The sequence below is a fragment of the Grus americana genome, chromosome 6, assembly GCF_028858705.1.
Source record: "Grus americana isolate bGruAme1 chromosome 6, bGruAme1.mat, whole genome shotgun sequence".
Lineage (NCBI taxonomy): Eukaryota > Metazoa > Chordata > Aves > Gruiformes > Gruidae > Grus > Grus americana.
This window is the reverse complement of record NC_072857.1, coordinates 12,570,118-12,592,449: the sequence shown is the minus strand read 5'-3', so window position 1 is coordinate 12,592,449 and position 22,332 is coordinate 12,570,118. Positions and strand designations below refer to the sequence as shown.

At 42.4% G+C, this 22,332-nt stretch overlaps 1 protein-coding gene across 3 annotated transcripts in view; it reads right to left on the bottom strand.

Annotated features, from left to right (window-relative positions):
• Window positions 1–22,332, bottom strand: part of ADCY5 (adenylate cyclase 5) — a 220,247-nt gene that overhangs the window by 14,864 nt on the left and 183,051 nt on the right. For all 3 annotated transcript variants that reach the window (XM_054830179.1, XM_054830180.1, XM_054830181.1), the window contains 6 exons: window positions 18,415–18,437; window positions 13,699–13,843; window positions 11,973–12,070; window positions 9,159–9,246; window positions 2,664–2,780; window positions 934–1,098 (listed from right to left, as the gene is read on the bottom strand). In XM_054830179.1, coding sequence (XP_054686154.1) covers window positions 934–1,098; window positions 2,664–2,780; window positions 9,159–9,246; window positions 11,973–12,070; window positions 13,699–13,843; window positions 18,415–18,437 — 636 coding nt within the window. The remainder of the gene's footprint in view (window positions 1–933; window positions 1,099–2,663; window positions 2,781–9,158; window positions 9,247–11,972; window positions 12,071–13,698; window positions 13,844–18,414; window positions 18,438–22,332) is intronic.

Here is a 22,332-nt window from a genome sequence, read left to right as displayed (position 1 = left end):
TCACAGTAATGGTGGTCTCAGAAACCTCACTGAATCGAAGAGGGACCATATTCCTGTTAGGTTAAATGAGAATAGGTTCAGTGGGATACCAGGGCTTTCTGCAGCACCTTGGACATCTGGATGATAACAGACCAGCCATAAATCTGTCATAAATCCAGATGACCTTAACATAAATTCTGCCCCCATCCCAGACAGATTTTTTTCCTTTTCGACTTCCAGTAGGTAACATACGTAATGGCCATCACCTAAAAAATCTCAGAGAAAGGTCTTGAATAGCTATGCAAAAAGATGATTTTTTTTTTTTTTTGGCAAAGTATTCTACCAATGTGTAAAACACATTTGTGGGGTTTTTTTTTGGTGGGTTGTTTTCTTTTTTCCATCCGAAGCTTTTTTTTTTTAAAAAAAAGTTGTTCTGAAGAGGTAGGATTTGCATTTGCAGATTGAAGCAGACCACTATCAGGGCTGCTAACCTGCCTGAGGCCAGAACCTACTATACCTAGTGAAAGAATATATAAGTAAAGCTTTTCATCAGGATGTAAAACAATGGAGGGAAGGGTTAAATCTATGACTAGACACTGATTTTCAGTGAACTGATTTTCAAGTAACACTGAGCACCCACAAACTCCTTTGAAATGACTTGCAGTTCTGCATGCCATTAAGGACTTCATGGAGAAAGGCCATTTCTCCTGCTACAGGCAGGATCCAACAATTATAAAAGCCTACTGATTATTCAGCCCTGAAGGAACTTACACATTAATGTGGACTCATGATAATAACTTCAGACACTTAAGTGTGTGCATAGTAGCCTGTGTCGGTTCTGTAACGTCAGTCAGGAGCAACCTGGCTTTCCTCTGAATCACTGAGATCTATCGCACAAGTTTTATAGCCCCTTCCCAGATCAAGTTCTGCAACCCATTTTTTTTCAGACAATACCTCTGGAAAGTTGCAGTTAGGCGAAGGACTGTCACAGAATCCCTGCAAGGTGCCCAGGCTGTAGTTGGAAGTCAGGTTGCTGATAAGGCATATGTCCACCCGGTCAGGAGTGATGTTGTATTCTGCAGCCATGCAGCTGGCAAGATCCACAGTGCTGCACATAAACTGAAGAAAAAGATGGTATTAAACTCAATAGCATAGACAAGGAGAAGAAAACAAAATAGTTTGCATCAATTAAAAAGCCCCTTGGAAATGGCTGTAGCAATGTGCAAAATATGTAAAATTAAATCACCGGCTTATGTTTTACTGCATGTGCAATGGCTATGTTTTTTCTCTCCCAAAATACTCATTAATAAAATCCAGGCTGTGCACTCTAGAAAGCTAGTTTCGTGCTCAACTTCACGTACAACTTTATGTCTGAAGGTTCACAGGCAGAGGGGCTGTAGATATTACACATACAAATATATCCTGCTGTCTGTGATAAGGTCCTGGTGTTGCTCTGTTTCTGTTGATGGGAATTTCTGAGCTGATAACTGGCCATCTTTAACACTTGTGCTATGGGTCCTTCTAAAGAGAAGCCTTTAGCAGCAAGGCTCAGAGGCTGATGTGCTATGTTATGCTGAGGAAGCAGCAGAGGCCCATTCTGACCTCTTCCATGTGCTGCTCCGTTTGTCCATTTTGCTAATTTTTACACTAAGCAGTTCACGAATGCAAAGAATCACATATTATGCAGAAACACAAAGCTCTAATTTCTGCGTGGTGCTCAGCAACCCACACCAGCTCTTTGCAGGTGACTATGGGGGAAGGTGGTGGGGTGTCGATGCCACTGAGCTAGCGCCTCCCATTGAAGTACCTCAACAGAGCATAAAATTGTTCCTAAATCTCCACTATGCGTATAGGGAAGCTGAGGCAAGAGCAAGTAGTGGTCTGATTTTTAGGTCTTTAAGCCTCTCCATGCCAGTGCAAGTCAGCACTGCCCCAGCTGAGCCCATAACTTAGAGGAGCAGAGGGCCATGTGAAGTCTTTGTAGCTACCTCCAAGCTCAGGGCTTTAACCCCAGGCCCATCTCTCCATTTTGCTCCCTCTCTCTTAAAAAAATGAAATAGATGTATGCAGGGTAGAGAATGTTCACATGGTTTCTTTAAAATACATTCAGCCTTCAAGCCATTTGTAGAAGTGAGAAACCAGCAGGTCCTAGAGGACAGCCATCTCCCTCCAAGTCTGAAATCAGCAGCGGTGTTTGAATGCAAAGCTAGACCACCCCGGTCCCAAAAGTGCAACTCAAAGCAAAGTCTTCACAGTCCCTGTTAGGTGATTACTGCACTCGGAGCAGGATGCAGCACCATGCAGAAGGCTGGCACAAAGCCTACGCAACACTTAAGTCCCACTCAATATTGTGGGAGTTAAATGACGCATCGCCTTCGTACCGGCCCTTCACGCAGGGGTATGCTTCAGCCTTGGCTTATGTTCTTGGAGCAGAAGCATTCAAAGAATCAGAAAAGCACATGGGCACAAATCAGTGCCAGGCATATAATGGGCTACAGGGGTGCAGCTGTTGGGCTCCCATTTCTTTTCTCTGCCCAAAAACCAAAAGGGAACTGACCTCAGATGCTGTAAGTATTAGGCAGGATTACATTGAACCCCGTGGCTGTAAGGGTTACGATGCTGCAGAGCACCAATAAGAAAACCATGCAGAACTAACTGGGTCAAAAGCAAAATAATGCACATACCATGTTGACGAAGGCAGATAGAAAAACCAGGATAATGGCAAAGACTCCAACTAAGGTACTATTGGTCCTGGACTGTACAATCTTCCTAGAAAGAGTCTGGAGTGGAGCTGGGAAAAGCTGCATGTGGGAAAAAAATTAAATATTAAAAACCCACGCAAAATCATTGCTTATTTTACATACTACAACCTGCATTTGAGCTGCCTGCATCCTTCAGTGTGGTGTCTGTGCAGATGCTGCACAGGGGTTAGAGAATGGTGATGGAGGATGGCGGCTCCGGGACAAGGACGAGCAGGAATGTGACCGCCTCGTGGCAGCAGGCCCAGCTGGCTCACCAAATCTACTTAGTCCTTCCTAATGGGAATGATGGCTCCTGAACTGAGCTAGCATAGCTTGCAGGGCTGTGCTCATGCTGTTGTGAGAAGCAAACCACAAGCCATCTGTAACTGAAATAGCCAGGAGCTTGAGCCTGTAAATTACTGGATCAAAAACTAAAAAAAAAAAAAAAAAAAAGCAGAAATGAAAACATACATGTCATATCCCTTTGATCACAAAGGTATTGTAGGACTTTCTGGTACCATTCAGAAACAGACTGTTAAAAAGCCCAGGCTAGTCTTGTGATCTGTCAGACCTTTGGTGAACGGCGCTGGAGAAATCAGCTGGTCTCCTCTGGTCTATGGCACACAGCACCACAGACACACGGGGCTAAAAATAACTGCTGGTGAAGGCAATTGCAGACCTCCCCTAGACAGTAGTGAATCACTGGGACAGTCTATCAGAGCTGAAGCTTTCTTCTAGTTGCTTTCTAATTGCAGCCGCCAGAGAAGTCCAGAGGACATTGAAACAAACCCTCTCTCTTCACTCGCCACCACCGTCCCAGTGCAAACTCCGGGCTGGAGCAACAAGAGATGGATGCCAGAAAACCTTTGCACAATGACACACCTCAGCCCCGCAGTGCCCTTCCCCTCCATGCCGTCGTGCTGGGGGCCAGGGGTTCTGCTGAAGACTGCCAAAGTTTTTTCCAGAACCCAACTCTCCTTCCCCTACCTGCACGCTGCATGAATAACCAAGCCACTGGAGGGTATTTTTAGAGACACAAAGAAGCTAGCAGCGCAACGACACGGCACTGCAATTTAACAATGACTAATGTTTCTATTAAAAGTCCTGCTTTTCCCTTTTATCCTTCACTCTTACATCTTCAGAGATGCAACATTCTGTCAGTGCATAGCTTCCCACACAGCAGTCCTACAACGTAACTGCGAAGTGTTTGAATGGCCAAAGCACTGATTAGCCAGTGACTTACAGAGGGAGAGAGAGGTTGACATGGCGAGAGTTGTTTTGAAAGAGCTGATTTCATCTGCGCACACAGAAAAATCCAGCTACCTCCAGGTGAGAGGACAGGGAAAGGCTCCGGGGAGGGCGGGAGGAAAGGGGAAATCGGAGTTACAACTTATTTGCACTGCATGAGGATTGACTGAAATTCTCTGAAAGCTTATGCAAACCTTCCGGCTCATGCAGCTGGAAACAAAGCAGAACACCTCTCTCTCTCAGAAATAAACCTTGCTGATATAGAAATCCTTGGCTCTGTTGATAAGCCATGAACCAAAATACCTCCTTGCCCTACCACGTCCAGCTGCTTCCATGCAGACATCAGCTAGCAGCTCCCCGCCAGCGCAGGGATGAGAGACACGCCATGGGGCTTTCCTCTGCTCTAACCTTTATAGGATTTGGAGGGAGGAGGAGGATTTGTGCAGCTTTTAGACAGTTTTCTCGTTAGATTAGAGCAGGACAGGTTTTCCTGCCACTCCTTTGTTTAGGCCTCAAGGCCAAGCTCCACAAAGGTATGCAAGGACCTAACCTCCTTCTGTAATCTCTGGGAAATCAGGCACCTAAATAAAACATGGGAGTGCTTTGTTGTGGATCTTGGCTCAAGCCCCTGCTGCCAATGATCCCAAAAAAAGTCTGACTTTGAACCAAGCCTGAGATATCAAGCAAAACTATCAGTGGAAGACACTTAAATTCTAATGAAAACATGTTTTCTTTGTATTAATCTTGGTTCTCATACTTTGCAAACTAGGGAAAATTTTAGGTCAGTAAACAAGTACAGCTGGAAAAAGTCCTGAAGAGGAAATAAATGCCAAAACCCATAGGAGGTCAGGATTGCAATCGAGAGCGCAACGGCACGGCCATGCCGTACATCTGAAGAACCTTTGCCTTGCGAACAACATTGATGGAAGCTCAGTAACATAAGTAACACTCTCCCCATTTCACAGACAGACAGAGACCAAGAATATGTGCAGCTTGGAGGACTTCTATGATAGAAATGAGGGACTTGTCTCAGCTCTGACAATTTAGCTCCAGTCTAGCAATGTTCCCTCCATAAAAACATCCACAAGTCAGGGGTTTAACAATAAAGAAGAAAAAAGAAAAGAAAATTACTTCCCCTTCCATCCTGCAATGAAATAAAATCCCTTCTGTCCTAGGAAAAGAAGCAGAACAAAAGCAGGACGCTATAGTAGAGTGAAAATCCATGCACTGTTGCTGATTAGCCCATTGGTTTATACTGTCCAACACCACTACTCCTCTTAATAAGACTCAAATCTTACCTGAGTGAAGAACAGGACAAGGGCGGGTTGATGAAATGGCAACTCTAAGCCTGCATGTACACTACTGAGAACAGGGGCTAAAAGAAAGGATGTGATCCATTTGGACTGCCAAGATTCACGCTTGGGTTGCCACGCAAGCTTGAGGTCAGTCATTAGCCCTCTTAGCATCCCCATGTAAAATAAAATAATCACAGTGGCAAAAGGGAAACTGGATTGTCCAATCGATTCCAGTTCATTCTGAATTGAAATGCGTAAGTGCTGCTGGAAGACACAAGCTCCCAGAAGGGAGAGGGTCTGAAAGCTTGCAGGTACCAATGAATGTAGAAGGGGAAGGTAGGGCACTGTTGTACAGGTGAAAGTCCGAATTTAGAAACCGATTCAACAAACACTAGTGTTACAGTGAAAATAATCCACAACCTCCAGTCATTTACATGAAAATAATACACTAAATAAAAACTGTACTTTGCAATAACAGCTGATAACAGACAGAAGAGGTGCATTTCTCCTTTTTGTCTTCTTAACATACATTGCGGACATAGAAAACTGCCTAGATAATTGCTGTTGTGAGATGAAAAAAACCTATGAGGTCTTTAAGTTCTGATTTTTCAATTTGTAATAAAAGCCTTTGAGTCATTTCGAAGTACATTAAGATGCTTCTGGAGTAAAAGACAACATCTCCAGGCAAGTTGATGTTGCACGTCCATTTGTATCACTTATTTCGCAGTGATTTATCAGTCTATTAAAAAAGTACAGTTTTCAGAGGTATTTTTCCCCTGCTTGAGAAGAAATAACCCCACTTTAGGAGCTTCTAGACCAGCCTTGGGAGGCAGAGAAACAGGTAGGCAAACTGCACCTATGTAAAGTGAAAAACCCCTTATTTTCTTATAAAGGATAACTTGAAATTTCTCTCATATGTGCTCCCAGGAACATGCGAGAGGTTGAATTCCACACAGCAGTGTAGATACCAGAAGTTAAGGATTTTAAGAAGAAACACAAACTTGATTAAGTTAGTAGCAAAACAGATGTCTGTCAGTGGAGTATTTGCGAAGGGACCGTGGTTCCCATGACCTTAGACTCTATTGGGAAGGAACACCATCTCACGGTGGCCAAGTCTTTATGGAGCATCAAAGTGAAGAACTGGAACTCTCTTGTTTATTACAGCTGAAGAAACTTGGAAAGCCAAGCTGGTTGCGTTGGCAGTTCCAGCATCAACTCCTAGTCCGTGGAGAATTTTATAGTGGAAGATAATAATGACAGCAAAAGAAAATAAAACATGATCAAATTGTCCAGAAAGAGCCTGCTGGCCACTGTCGAAGCCAGAGATGGAGAGGCCAAAACAAGGAAGGAAAATCTCACATGAAAGCTGGAAAGAGGAAGAAAAAAGAGCCACTTATCATGTAACAGCACAGCAAACAGGCAAAAGTTATGCTTATGCTGATATCCTGGGGTGGACACCTGCTTTCCAACTTTGTGTGGAATGAACTGTTGGCATGTAAAACACATGCTCTCCTATCCCACATCCAAGTGCGAAACAAAACAAACAAAAAATCCTTGTGTCTTAAAATGTCATCTAAAGGATCTGTAAAAGTGCCTTCCTTGCACATATGTATATATGTATTCCTGGAGCAATGCAGAGTACAGAAATAAAGTAACACCCCTTAACCAAAGGCTGTGGGAACCCATTGCTTAAAAAACATCTGACTTGAAAAACCAAAATCTTTAATGACAGAAGCAGGCTGCAGCTGACAAGCTAGACGTACCCATCCTCTAAACAAGCCATTTCATAATGAGATGTTGTCAGCAGAGGCTAATTTGGAGCATGAAAAAAGCAGTAATCAAAAAGGTACTGGAGCCTGATATTTTCAATATTCGCAATCTGTGCACAAAAGGCACTGGCCACACTGAATGTTATACATAAGCACCTAGTAGGACTGGGTCAACATGCTGAAAACTCACTTTTGGAAATACCAGGAACTTCACAAAATCCCATTAAATACTGATGTTAGACTGAATTCCCTCTGATGCCTTGTGTTTCCAGGGCCTGTGCACTGAGGCAAAGCCAGACTAAAAACAGTTGCAGGCACCACTGAACAGATCCCTTCTACAGGAATTTGGAAGATCAAGGCAAAGAAAGCAAGACTGAACGGTAGGGTCACAGGGCCTGAAAAATCCTGCATGCCTTTTAAATTAATCATTAATTAAGATTAGTAATAATATTAAAAACCAAAAAGCCCAAACAAAAAGCAAAACCTTTGAATGATGACAGAAGAAACGAGTGCTGCTGTCAGTATGTGGAAGCAACCTAAGCCAGTGGGTGACAAACAGCTGTGCGCCTTGAAATCCGTCTGGTTGCAAGTCAGCCAGCTCAAATGCTTCCGAGGTCTGGGTCTGCCACAGCTCTGGCCCCAGCGTTTGCACAGCATCAGTACAGCCGGTGTGTTGCTGTGGCTCTCTACAGCTGGCAGTGCGCAGGGATGTTGCTGCTGGTGGCACTGCAGCATAAGTAGGCTCCAGCACAGCTCTGCACTGAGTTTCCAAGTCCTTTGTGGCTGTGACCAAAAGCTTTCCACGTTGGTTGTTAATTAACTGCTAATCACATTAACTGCTGATACCAGTTTACAAATTAATGACACTCAGTAGCATCCTCACGTGCAACAGACACACCAAGTATAACCAGGCATCTTTGGGTACCACTTCCCAGCTCAGGGACCCAAGCCTTCCTATTAGCACTGTTATTTCTGACTTGTAATTCTCATTGCTGGTAAACAAGCAGGACCAACAGGATGCTGTGCTTATGAACTCGGCTCCCTTTAAAATTGTCATAAGCCCAAGGGAAGCCCTGTGAGTGAGTTGTTACAGTTCAAATATAACTTGAAGATTCTTTCACTGGGAACAGTTTGTAGCTCTTATTAAATGAGAAGGCAAAGCTTAATTCTCCAAATCTAACTTTCAAAAATCAAAAACACATGAAAGGTGCAAGTCTGTCAAGAGCACCCACATTCAACTGTTGAAAATGGCACAGAGAAGATAATTAAAGTGAGGCAAATCATCTGCCTGACATAATTCATTACCCCACTGGTTCTTCTGCAGGAAACATAATTCTACTGAGCTATTTTATTCCAGGCTCTGAGGAACACAGCTGAGCTTGGGCTAAGGAGACTGAATCTGAACGTATTCCATGTTCAGACACTGCTAGACTGGAAGGATCCCCAAAACTGCAAATACAATCAACTAGCATCAACATTTTAATAGGAATACCTTTGAGTGAAAAAGACGAGCACACCACCCTTCCCAAAGCACTCTCAATTTACCACAGACTGCCAAGAATTATTAATATGTTTTTGAATTTCACACAATGTATTTCTTTGCTGATCAAAACCAATTACAAGAAAGAGCCCACCGAATGTTGGAAGCTCTGTATACTCATCTGAGAAAGGCTGATAAACTTCTATATGTTTATGGCTTTTACTTCCCCCCAGGACATTTTTCCTTGATGATATTCTGCTTCTGATTATCTGCCTACCCAAACATGCATATGCAGCAGGGGCCAGTACACAGACGACTCCGCAGGAAGTTTACAGGGAGGAAACGAATGGTCAGTGTTTCGTTCCACATTGGAAAATGTGTTCTTCTTATATCAATATGAGAGTGCCTGCAGGGGACCTTAATAGACATGCAGATCCACAGAGTGATTACTTCTCGCTGAGCTAAAGAGATGCCAACCCTAACATCTGCTCGCAGTTCATTCTGTCTAATCAAAGGCTTTTTCTGTAACCCTTATCACATAGTGTGGAAAGGATGGCTAACAAAACATGCTCTGTTAGCTGAAGAAACAGATTGCTTATCCAGTTATCTTAGGCAAAGGACTCTACAAAGAAACCACAGTACTCACCTTTACACAGGAGTAAATGACTGAAACGAACACGACTGTGGTCAGAATCAGGAAACAGGTCAGGTAAAAACCCAGCATAAATGTAGAGCTGAAATCAAGGAGATTTTTTTTTAAATACACACCATATAGAATAGCTACAACTCTGCTGTACATTTGTAGAAGCTATGGCACACTGCATGGGCTTTCCAATTAGGATAGCAGTAGGGGACAGGAGGTGCCTTGAATACCAACAGATACTCTGTCCTATTTCGAATTACTCACGCAGGCTGCAGAGCAAAGAATACTGCATCTTTTACAGCAATCACTTTCCTGACGGGGTGACAGCAGAGGGATTGAGAAATACTTCATGTGCTAGAGGAGCTGATAGAACAATTTGTTAGGGCAGGTCGGCCCCTGGCTGGCTGCAGGCAGGAGATCCCTGGGAAGGAAAGCGTGCTGAACGCCGCAGTGCAGCCAAGTGGGAATAGCCTCAGTGGGAAGAACTACCCGTCCTTGCCGTGCACAGGGAGTGTCTGTGCTGCACCATGCTCCGTGCTCTGTCTCGTGAATGGGATGGGAGCAACCACGGCATGAGCATAGTCAGGGAAAACAGCCTTAACCTGGCCAGCTTGAGAAGTTCCTGTTCCTCCCCACTCTGAAGTACAAACAGGACTCCAGGGCCAACTTTGTACTATGCGTTTTCATCTGTTTTGATCACGAAGATATTCAACAATTTCCCAGTGATTGGTCTCAGTGTGACAGGATAGGCCCCCCCAGGAGTTAGCCTTGTTCATAATTTAAAGGAAGTATCCTTGCGACATGACATTGAGGCCAACCACACCAAAGCCAGCTGGTCTTTGTGTTCTCTCATGACTATGAAGATAATTGTACTTGCTAATTCACTGTTTGAGCCTTTATGAAATTCATTAAAGCTATTCCTCTTTATCATCATAAATTATCACTGCCATTTTGTCTCTAGTTTCAGATTCAAATTCCATGTTGTGTCTTTCATGAAGCTCTGATGGTGACACACATACACCTGTGGTTTCAGTTGCTGCTTAACTGTTACCTTCAATAAAAGACCAAAACTATGCAACTGAGATATAAGGAAAAACAAACCAAAAGGTGAAGGAGAGTATATCTGGCCTGCAGTTAAAACATGGAATTTTATTTACTCTTGAACCAAATAATCTTTCAGACAGGCCAGGCTGCCTGAGGACACTTCAGAACTTACCAAAAAACACCAACCACCACCCTTATGGGCGGCGTGGAAGGAGAGTGAGCAGCATGACATTTACACCACGCTGCCATAAGGGATCGGCTCCTGCGTAATACAAAGGAGTCAGCCATATGGTCGCCACAGATCAGAAATTGTCAAGTTGTCATTTAAATGTTAAACTGGGTTTAGTGGCTGTTTAGGGAGTTTGACGAGCAACACAAAGGCCGGTAGAGGGAGGGCCTCTGCAGGTGTGAAATCACAGGAGTAATATCCAGAGATCTGAGGTGTAAGTCCTTGCTAAATCAGTTACTCTCAAAGAACATTTTTGGATGTAATTAACAACACATTAAATGCTGGGATTGATCTAGTTTCAATTTTGAGCCTCTTTCAGCTTCACATCCAGTTTCCCAAAGCGGATCTGTCTGTTTACACAGTGCATTTGTACTGGTGTTATTTTACTGCTTCAATTTTTCTGTGAGCAGAAGTGAATGTCCTCTTGCCTGGGAGAGTGAATGACCTCAAACATCAGACTATGCCTTGTTTCTGTGACCTTCTGAATGTCCGATCTGAACACTACAAACCAATCTCTACTCTGAAAAGATCTGTGGTGTGAACAGAAGTAGAAAGCAGTTGTAATGGCATAAAACAGTATTGGAGCTCTCTTTAAACAATTTTTTGTCTTCTTGTAATGAAGATGAATTTGGAGCATTTTCAGAGCTTCTGTGATCTTGTTCTTCAGATTAAAAATGACTAACTCCAAATTTATTTCCAACACAGCAGTGCTCAGTGAATGATATATTATTGCTACTAAACCAGAGCACAGGAAATACCAACATGCTTTAATTTTAAGGGTTTTTTTTTTTTTTTATGAACTCTTCGAGAAGAAATACCATGTCTGCAGAGCTCACTGCTGGAAAAGATCCAGTGGGTTCCACTGTGCCTTTCAGACAAAGCATTTCACTGCAGTGGTCCAAGAGCCCTGTGCTCCACAGCCCTGAGGAGCTTATGCCACTCTTGCCTGGGGAAAGAAATTACTGCAACCCTTAAACCTGGAATAAGCTACCCAAAGCTTAGGCATGTGTAGCTCAACTCCCTCTCCACCTTTCTTCTTGCACTGCTGCTCTGAGTCCAGAAGAATTAAATGCATGAGAGGTTATGCCTCATCTGTGAAGCAGACCCTGAGACCTCAGTGCTCTGAGCAACGAGGCTGTGATGGGTTTTTCACCTCCCCGTCCCACTGCATTCAGATAAGAACAGCCCACAGCCCAGCCTCATGTTGTGAATGCATACTATGCCTTAGTAGGCAATCCTTCCTACTTAGCGATATTTGTTTTCCACAGGCTTATAAATGTGCTGAACTGACTTTCCTAAGGTGGAGGTAAATGGTAGGAGAAATCACACTGGGAAAACAGAAATCCTCACATGCCAGTGAGGAGGTTTTAATCTGCACTAGAAATGAGTGAGAACAATAAGCACCATGCATCACTTGAGCATGAATTATTTAAGGGTTTTTCTCTTCCCCTTGGTGCTCTGAATTCTCAAGAGAAAAACAAAGAAAAGTAGGCCAGAATAGAGGAGGGGAGCAGATGGGAGCAAAGGGATGAAAAGGTACTCACTGTGGCACGATTATGATTTGAACAAAGCAGATGAAGAGGAAGACTAGGGAGGCACAAGCCACGTAGGCTCCGAACCTGTCATCCACCTGCTTGGAGTACTGCAAAAAATGCAAACAGGGTTATGTTAGTGGGAAATTTGGCTGGCTGCCTTCTCTCCACAAAAACTTCTTACTTGGCTTCCGTTTAGGTCCTTGGAAAGCAGCGCTGGTAGGAAACAACTAAGATTACAAACTCCCCTTCTCCCTGGGCAAGCTGTAAGGGCATGAACAGACCCAAAGGCCAGGGAACAAACCCACACAGCTGGGTGGAGAGAGGATTCGCCATCTGCCCCTTGCATGAGAGGAACAGAAAAGGATTAACCGGGTTCAGGATTCTAGGTCACCGTCATCAGACCTAAACTTCTTCCATGGGAAGTTTCCTCCATCAGGGACGAATGCTGCTAATGAGAAAACCTTGTATTTTGTACAGACGGCTTGGCTCGTTCTAATGATAGCGCGAGGATGCTGCGGTTTTCACACAGTCACTCCTTCCAACTACTTGTCAACATATTGGTCACATGGGAGCTGCATCTGATTCCCAAAGATGCTTTATTTAGCTTGAAGCACGGTTCTCAGTACAAACGGTCTCAATGTTTGAACCACAAAATAAAAGGTGCTGAGAACAGGTGAACCGCTAATTTCCCTAGCAGTTTTCAGCTATAAAATTGAAGGGAAGGAGTGGGGGGAAATTACATGCTTGAGCTTTTACCCAGTCCCACACCGATTCACTGAATAGCTGTAAATCCTGCAAAGGTCTGCTTTTGCAACAGGTTGTAATTCCTGTCATTGAAAGAGTGTTCCTAAACAAAATGATAAAATAATCAGTGCAAACTTATTACTGAAGGTTTTTCCATTGAATAATGAGTTTAACCTGAAGACCACTCAAGTATCCCAAGGATCTGTGCTTGGATAAAAAAGAAGAAAGATGACTTGGACTTTCTTTGGGCAAAAAACCCAGTAGCTTATATAATACCCTTAATAATGGCATCTGGGTACCTCTGGACTTAACTGAATTTAACTCTGCAGCCATCTAGAGCCGATGTTGTCTCTATTATATAGACAGAGAAATTGAAATGATCTTTGCCTCACAACAATGATATCTAAAACAAAATCAGGAAGCAATCAGCTATTCAGGAGCCCTAGATCTGTTAATCCCCTTTCTCACATTTGTGATATAGAGAACTCTACCTGTTGCTTACAATGGGCTCCCAAAAATGACCAGAGTATAATTGCATCCCAAGGAACCCTAATAGTACCTGGGGCTCCCTGAGGGGGGACAAAGGGCAGGGGAAAGACCCCCCAGAGGTAACTCAGAGCTCAGGCAGACTGAAGCAGGTTTCTCCAGTGATTTGAGGGAGATAAGGGGTGACTGCAATCTCAGTTTGGATGCCTCAAAGAAACAAATCTGGCTTATTCTGGATTCCCATTACAGCCCATCATTGCATATTCACGTGTCTGACAGAAATGACATGGTTTTCCTGCCCAGTGTTCCCTTGAGAAGACTGCGACTTTCTAGGGACATGTATATTAACGTTTCCATGAAGAAGCACGGGTTTTTTAAGACCACAACCCCACCTCCAACACCTAAAACCTAGCTTTACCTATAGACATAAAAGCTTGACCTTATGCAGGAGAATAAAAACTCATAACAAGCCTGACATGTTGCAATGATTTTTAGACAACATTACCTTTTTCTCCAAGTCAGGCTCCCTGAAAGTTAAGAGGAACTTGCGCACATGCTCAGAGCGTAACCGATCAATACTTCTGGCATCGATGGCACGGCCCAGAAACTCATCCACTTCATCTTCTGGGTTCATGCTTTCCTGTGTGTTCCTGAGGATGTCAGGAAAAGGGAGCATAAGAGGACAAGATAATTTCCCCCTCTTCACCACATATTATCATTTCACTGTATAACAAGCTGGAGGTTAATGGCATTTTGCTTATGACAGCTTCAAGTTGGAAAACAGATTATGAGCTGAGAGGAAAATGATATCAGCTCTAGAGCTCATTGCCAGTCCTGAGTCCACCAGTGAAAGGATTTGATTTACTTGCCCTTTTTCTATACTACATCCATCTGTTTTCTTGCCTTGCAGTCTCTTTACCATCCTTTGTTCTCTAAAACCGTAGTCTCCTTCCACTAGTCCTCTGACTTATTCTTCCCTGCACTGCCGTGCTGTTGTAGCTGTTACTGCCTGAACTAGCAAAATTTTTTATGTAACCAGTCATATTTCTTGCTTCCCAATAATAATTTCTGTAAATATTTCTGTGAAAATTTCTGAACTTGAACAGTTCTCCATTTTTGAGAAAAAATTGTTCACCGAATGACCATTTGGGGGAAAAAACGTGGCCTGATGCCCCACTGCTACCCCTTCATACAGTTATTTATGAGTTTAAAGCATAAACCAGACAAAATTTTCTGTTTACAAGATATTTACTTAACTCAAGGAAAGGTTCCAAAAGAAAAAGGTAGCAAAAGAAAAAAATACATATTAGATTCTGCTTTCTAAATATGTGGAACAAAATTTCTAAATTGCTTATAATCTTTAGTATCAGTGTATTACTGATGCTCAGCTACAGCTTCAGAAAAATGAGGCTGATTTTAAAAAACTGTTGAAAAAAATAACACTGAAAACTTAATCGCCCTGAGGCATTTTGCACTGAGCATCAGGAAACCTGAAGCACCTCCCCAGACTCTCTAGTTATTTTTAAAATCTAACAGGATATTAATGAATCGATGGCGTCACTTTAATGGTCTGCCTTAAAATTAGCTATAGGCAGAAATTAAAAGCTAATCCTGAAATGCTGTTTTTCTGCTCTGCTTGCATGATTGCCAAGGTTGTCCATGGGATATGCCAATAGTTATCCATTGGAATACGCTCCCCACTTGCACTGGGGCATATTCTGGTGGATGACTACTTCTATGTGCAGAGCCCATGATGGCACAGCAACTTACGGCTCATGTTGCGTGACCTTTACCTTAGGCAATCGAGAAAAAATCCTGAGGTCTGACAAGCACGATGAAAAGCTACACTGCTTTATTTCCTGGGTTTTATTTTATGCCTAACAGCGCATATCGCACACACGCTGTCTTGCAGCCAGCAGGTCCCTACAGGTATGACTGTGCTGTAGAGTGGAGACTACTCAAAGCAGCTTACAAAACAGAATGTGACTCTTTTAAAAGCTAAAGGTCCCTTTCCAAAAGAAAGGCTCTCCAAAAGCCTTCTGCAAAACTGGACCTGATTTCGAAAAGCCCCCTGTACCCCAACTCTACCATATACCTCTTGCCAAGAGAAAAATAAATCAGATCCATTTAGTTGTTTGCATTCCAACTCCCTTCGCCCCAGCCAGTGAGTTGAATGTGTCTACACCTCAGATGGGTCATGACGACACACCATCAGCATCTATTTAGTGACCATATGGTAATTGCAAACCTCGTTTGTCTCAAGGTCTTATCCGTATTTTAGCCAACCTTAATATTTCAGTGGGGTTGGGGAAAAGTGTTTTTATTTTGGGGCTCTGGAGTTATTTAGTTCCTTGAACTTTATATATTCCACTTTGAAATTAAAAGTGGTTTTGTCCCTAGAAGGACAGGACATTCAGTTTACTTCTAGATGCTTCCTTAGAGGAAGCACATCTGCTTGAGCATTCAAGGCAATGCTGCTTATTTTCATTCAGTCCTCACAATCTCTTCTGGACTCATAAAAATGAGCAAGGAAATTATTAGGCTTCGTATTTACAGAAAGTCTTCCAAGACGCTGCAAGTTATTTACACATTTGGGTCATTCACATTTAGTCATTTCATGCCACGTACGAGAGATGCAATACGTTTTCCCCTAGAACCGAAGCAAAAGAGCCAGCTCAGCATTTTGGCAAACCTCAGTTAAATTTCAAGTTCCAGTCTAAAAGCATCACTCAGGAAGATGCGAAGAGAAGAAGAAACTGCCTGTTTGGGCTTTGGCCTCGGCTGCCTCCAGTTTTGTAATAGGTCATTATATTGCTGAGGGTATCTCTAACACTACAATAACTTCTGTGATTGCAGATTGTGTAGAGATACCCCTGCAGGTTTTAAATTGGCCTGCTGGGACATTCGCAGTGAGACAGCCACCTTCACGTAGACTGCAGGGAAACAGTCACCTTACATATACCTAGCTGCTCAGTTGACTTTCACAGCCAGTTATACTCAAATTAAATTACTGTACAGCGAGTTTGAGTACATTTGCATAAATGTAATTTTAAATTGAAATACAAAATTTCCCCATGCTAAGGAGTGTCCTGGAGGTAGTGCCTCTAAGTCAGAGCTGAGGTATCGCCATTGACTAATGTGTGGAAATACTTATTGATACATTGATAGTGTATGTGTGGAGAAAACCAAGGATTTCAGCCCACCACAAAACTTCCAGAAATACCTCTTAAAAGCACTGCTGAGATTTCTCCAAATGCAGCCAACAGAGAATTGTTGCAAGGGACAGGAACAGCATGACCAGGCCTTGGAGCAACTTTTGCACTCTGCTTGCAAATGTGAAAGCCAGCAATTAACCCAGAGATGCTGGCTTCAAAGTAGTCCAAAAATGTTCTGCTAATTTAATTACCTTCTCCAAATGAAAAGTGTGACCACTGCCAAAACTACAGGTATGCCATAATTTTAAATGTTTCATGCCTAGGTTCAATAACTAAATCTGCATTTAGGCACATAAGTGTCACATCCTGCTTTCACAGACGCGTGGTGCCTACGCTTTCCTTCGCTGTAAAAGTATTGATGCTCAGTGTTTCTGCACGTGAAGGCACTGGGTTGAGTGCTTGACATGGTTTAGGTATCTGATTTTAACCAATATCACCATTAACATTTTCTGCTAGAGATTTTTTTTTGGCCAAATCTTCGTTCTTGAGTTAAACAGATTTCTGGATCAAGAGAATCTGAGGCAAGTTGTAGCTTCTTTTGGTGCTGAACAGAAACACAAAAATCCTACAATCTGTGTAATAAGATGGCATCACACTGAATCAGCACTGTAAATAATACACAGCTCTTAGTTATTGCCTGTAAAAGCTCAAGTAACATTTTCAAACTATAGGACAGAGGAGGGACATTATGGTCATTGGAGCAACAGTGGAGATGCCATTCCTTACCAACTGGGTGACTCTGTTGTGGACCAACACTGAATTTATGTTTTCTTGCACAAACTATGAGGAGAGATGCTATTTCATGAGGGATAGTTAAAATTTCTGTATTCCTAACACTTATTTTGTTGTAATCTGTTAGCTCTTTTCTGTCCAAAGTATATCTAACATCAGCTGAGTTCCCAGCAGCCATGGATGCAACAGGAAACCCTGGTGACTCCCCAAAACACTTTGCAGCACCAGCGAAACATCCCAGGGTGCACAGAGCTAAATGTTAAGAAAATCAAGTCTGCAGTGAAGGGCAAGGGCAGGAGAGAATGATTCTTAATAGTGCCACGTTCAAACTTATCACTTCACTTTCAGGGAGTTACTCTTAATGCTCAACCACTATAATGTGAATTTTCCCAAAGCTGGATACTTAGGGCCCACAGAAGCATTTAGCTGTCCCAGATCACAGAGGTCTGCTTAGTCCCAACTGGCAGCCTGAGAGAAACATGATAAGGAGCAATAGCAACATATTTTAGGCATTAGTCTCCTCTGCTGTCACCTATCTTGCTCTGAGCAAGCTTACAATTAATTCCATTCAGTAGGACTGAATGTGAAATTATTCCAAACATCTTCAATACAGGAAATGCTTTTGTTATGTCCAGCTGTAGAAGTTAAAAAGTGAACACGGTTGGGTTTTTCTCCTCCAAAAGCAATTTTTCAAAATACCCCTCTTGTTAAATTGTTATTTTATCCAATTTTTTTAAACTTCTATATGAAAAAAATGAAAATGCTGCTTTAATGCAGCTGTATTTTAGAGCATGAAAGTTTGAATTTACTTTTTCAAATAAGCTGTCATTTCTGAGTTGATCTTTTTATATATATATAAATAATATGTAATAATGACACTATAAAATATATACAAATAAACTCAAAATAGATATATACACACATATTTCAATACTTAGACACACTTTACAGCAAGATTTTGTTCTTGTGGTATTTTCAAAGCAGCAAATAGCGAAGAATATTGGGGGCAAGGGGAAGAGCAGTAACAGCATTTTAATTACAAAAGCAAGTTAGAACCACCCAAACGAATAAATGTTTTGAGGGCAGCGGCAGTTCTGAATGCACATCAGTCAATCATGTGCCCTCAAATGGCTGTCCCTCCAGGAGAAACCTCTGGGGAGTCCAGGCATTATTCTTGGCTGCTGGGTATTAATTTTTGTCTTTTTTTTAATACGAGAAAAAAAAATCCCAAATGTGCAAACATAACAGCGTATGACAGAAGTAAATTTGCTTACTTGTCCTTGGGGTCCTCAAAACCCTGAAAGAAAGGAAAAGGACACAAGGGTTAGGAAACAGGCTGACCTTGAGAACACAAAGTATCCTGAGAACGGCATTTCGAGAGGAGTTTTCAGGGCACTCATTTGTTAGGTGTGGATGGAGAGCTATACCGACCCACGGCAACATTTTGTGTTGCTGTGTCATCAGGCAGGCAGAGCAGTTTTAGAAAAACAGATGCCTTCAGATACAAATTTATGGAAGTGAGGATAAGGGAAATGTTCCAGCTGACTGCTGGCATACTTTACTTCAGGTATCTACTTTTTTCAGTCACCATTACAAATGATAGAATGGAAATTATGCTGATAATGGAGAATATATTTTACTTGAAACAAAACTCAGACTGATAATATGGGACAAGTATGGTGTTCAATAAGGTTGCACTTCTCTCAGTCAGGGGTTGGCTAAGGGAGCTGCATGCATTTTGTTTCTTATGTCTTCAGGAGGAACCTCAAGGGGTCTCCTTCCTTCTCCCCTCACTGCATACACACACAAAACATGTTTTCTTGAATAAGATTTCAGGAATTATTTATAATTTTTATAATAGTTAAAACGTTCACAATTCCTTCACGGCCATCTGAACTAAGTGTATGTATTTATGGGTCATCCATAGGGAAACATATGTACAGGGGCATAGTTTTATATGTTTGGCATTAACATACCCAATAAACTGAATTGCATCAAAATGGCCATTTTGCATGGACTGAGACAAAATCTGCCCTCTGACATCTTGGCTTAAATTTAACCGAAGTCAAGAAAAGTTGTATGTTTGACAAGCAGGGTCAAATACTCAGGCACAGAGTTTGTACCCTGTGTTCCAAAACATAAAACAAATGTAGCTGGGAGATAGGAAGAACTCCTTTTGTTTTCCTCTCAGAGATCTCAGGCCAAAACCGCTCAGAGCACGTGAGGACCTGCAGGACCTGCAGCCGCTACCAGGCTGGGGGCAGCAAACTCAGATCTGTCCTGACTGTAAAAAAGTAAAAATCTTTGGCAAAAGTCTTCCCATAGCCGCCTTGTCCAACACCATCAGAAACAAGAACGTTGACCAGATACTAAACGAAAATAGATTTTGCCCTTGCAACTAGTTAGCAATGTGGCAATACGGCAAGAGGCAGAAGTAAAGCCAACACGGTCTCCCTGAACAGCATCAGCTTTGCAAGAGGGAAAATGTGGGTTTTGTCACTCAGGTCAACAGCCAGGACTGTGATCCACTGAGAGAGATTACCATTTTCACATCCTCTGTTTCAAACTAAAACCACACTTCAAAATAGAAAGCGCAATTCCAACTTAACCCATCAGAAATTCAGATAAAGGAAGTCTCTCAGTCCCATGTAACAACCACCAGCAGATCCAGTGGGAAGAAGGAAACAGTAATGTTGATTCAAAGTTAGCACGTCATAGAATCATAGAATGCTTTGGATTGAGAGGGACCTTTAAAGGTCTTCTACTCCAACCCCCATGCAATGAGCAAGGACATCTTCAACTAGATCAGGTTGCTCAGAGCCCCGTCCAACCTGACCTTGAATGTTTCCAGGGATGGGGCATCTACCACCTCTCTGGGCAACCCGTGTCAGTGTTTCACCACCTTCATTGTAAAAAAATTATTCCTTAGATCTATTCTAAATCTACCCTCTTTTACTTTAAATCCATTACCCCTTGTCTTAACACAACAGGCTCTGCTAGAGAGTTTGTCCCCATCTTTCTTATAAGCCTCCTCTAGGTACTGGAAGGCTGCTATAAGATCTCCCTGGAGCCTTTTCTTCTCCAGGCTGAACAACCCCAACTCTCTCAGCCTGTCTTCATAGGAGAGGTGCTCCAGCCCTCCAATCAGCTTTGTGGCCTCCTCTGGACTTGCTCCAACAGCTCCATGTCCTTCTTATATTGGGGACCCCAGAGCTGTACGCAGTACTCCAGGAGGGGTCTCACAAGAGCGGAGTAGAGGGGTAGAATCCCCTCCCTCGACCTGCTGGCCACACTGGTTTTGATGCAGCCCAGGACACACAGATGGCTTTCTGGGCTGCAAGTGCACATTGCCAGGTCATGTTGAGCTTCTCATCAGCCAACATCCCCAAGTCCTTCTCCTCAGGGCTGCTCTTAATCCCTTCATTCCCCATCCTCCATTGATACCAGGGGTTGCCTGACCCATGTGCAGGACCCTGCACTTGGTCTTGTTGAACCTCATGAGATTCACACGGGCCCACTTCTTGAGCTTGTAATGTCCAGTTAGACAAGCCAAAAAAAACATGTACTTTTTGATTTCATAATAAAGAGTGATGAAGCGATCATTCAACTTTTTGTCGTGTGGCTTTTTTTTTCCTTTGCTTAATCATTTTACAGTTGTCAGGAACATCTGATTGATTTATTTATTTATCCTCTAAGCAATGCTACAACACAGTGCCAAAACTGAAAGCTCACTGTTTAATCATGGAGACAAAATGCTCACTAATTTGTCTGGTGTCATAGTCAGTTAGGCTGGGGAAAAAAAAAAAAAGAAGAAAATCAGCTGAACATGAATAGCTACCAGCCAAGAAATAAGGAGAGGGAACTGATGAGAAAACAGCCAGTACTTCCTTATTAGATAGACATCAGGTTCAAATTTTCAAGCTTAGTCACATGGGAACTGGAGGACTGACTGCAGTGGGAGAGTCCCCTAAAATGGTCTGATTTTCACAGACCGCTGCATAACCATTCATGCCACTGAAATCCTGAAACTAAACACAAATCTCGTACTCCTGCCTTCTAGGTGCGCAAGTTTGAGGATACAGGCCAATGAGGTCAAGTTACCAAAACACTTCAGCATGGATATCCCCAAAAAACTCCCCAATACTTCAAGCATGGAAAAATAGGTAGGCTGCATATTTACCTGGTCATTCATATGGGTGATCACTCAATCAACACGAAATTTGATTCTCCCCTGCTTCTCTCCCCTAGCAAAACTGTTACAAGGAAAGTCTCTAAAATAATACAGAATTAATTGATCTAGCTTTTCAATTTAAAATACTAAACTGTGCTTGAAACCCTGAAAATTATTCATGCTAGTAGCTCAAATTAAATTGGTGTTTCAGAATTAAAAATTCAAAAAAGGCATATTTCAGATAAAGCAAAAAATGAAAAGATTATTACATTTTCTTTTCTGGATCTTCATTTAACGAGGCTAAATATTTAAGAGTGACTTGAACTTTAATTAGAGAGAATCTTCTTAAAATTAAATGTAGTAGGAACCTCTTTAAGTTAAGCAAATTAAATGATTCACTTCAAATGTTCCCATTTCATACGGAAGATTCTTCAAGCAGAATTGCCAAAAATGGAATTGCTATGGAGAAAGGTCTGCAGGATTATTTTAGGAAAAAACCCCTCGAGCACAGCTTCTTAAAAACTGGTCATTTTATTACAGGAGATTTTTGTTATTTGCACTGAAAGACTTTGCCAGGATACAGATCAAATATATCTCTAATCTGGCTGTGACCAGAGATTTTCTTCCCTATCCACTACAGCATCCGTGTCTCAATGCCACACCAAGAAGCTTTTGAAGTGGAAGAGATGATCGCATGCACAGGATCACGCTGCTCACCCTGTTTTGAGTTGGAAGGGAAATTTCCCCCCGGGTTTTGGTTAATGTGTTTTCACCTCCTCCTACTTCGTGGGCATGCTCGGTCCATTGAAAAATCTGCACTTAAATTATTTCCTTCCCCTTGCATGAGGCTTGGGCACTAATGGCACATTCATCTTCTTTCCCCTCTGTAGCTGGCAAATAGTTTAGTTGCTTTAGGACTCAGATGCTTTGCTCCAATTAAAGCCCTCTGGCTCACATGAATTGCAATGGTCTGTGTCACACGCAGGATAAACACTAAGAACAATCAACCCTGCAGAAATAT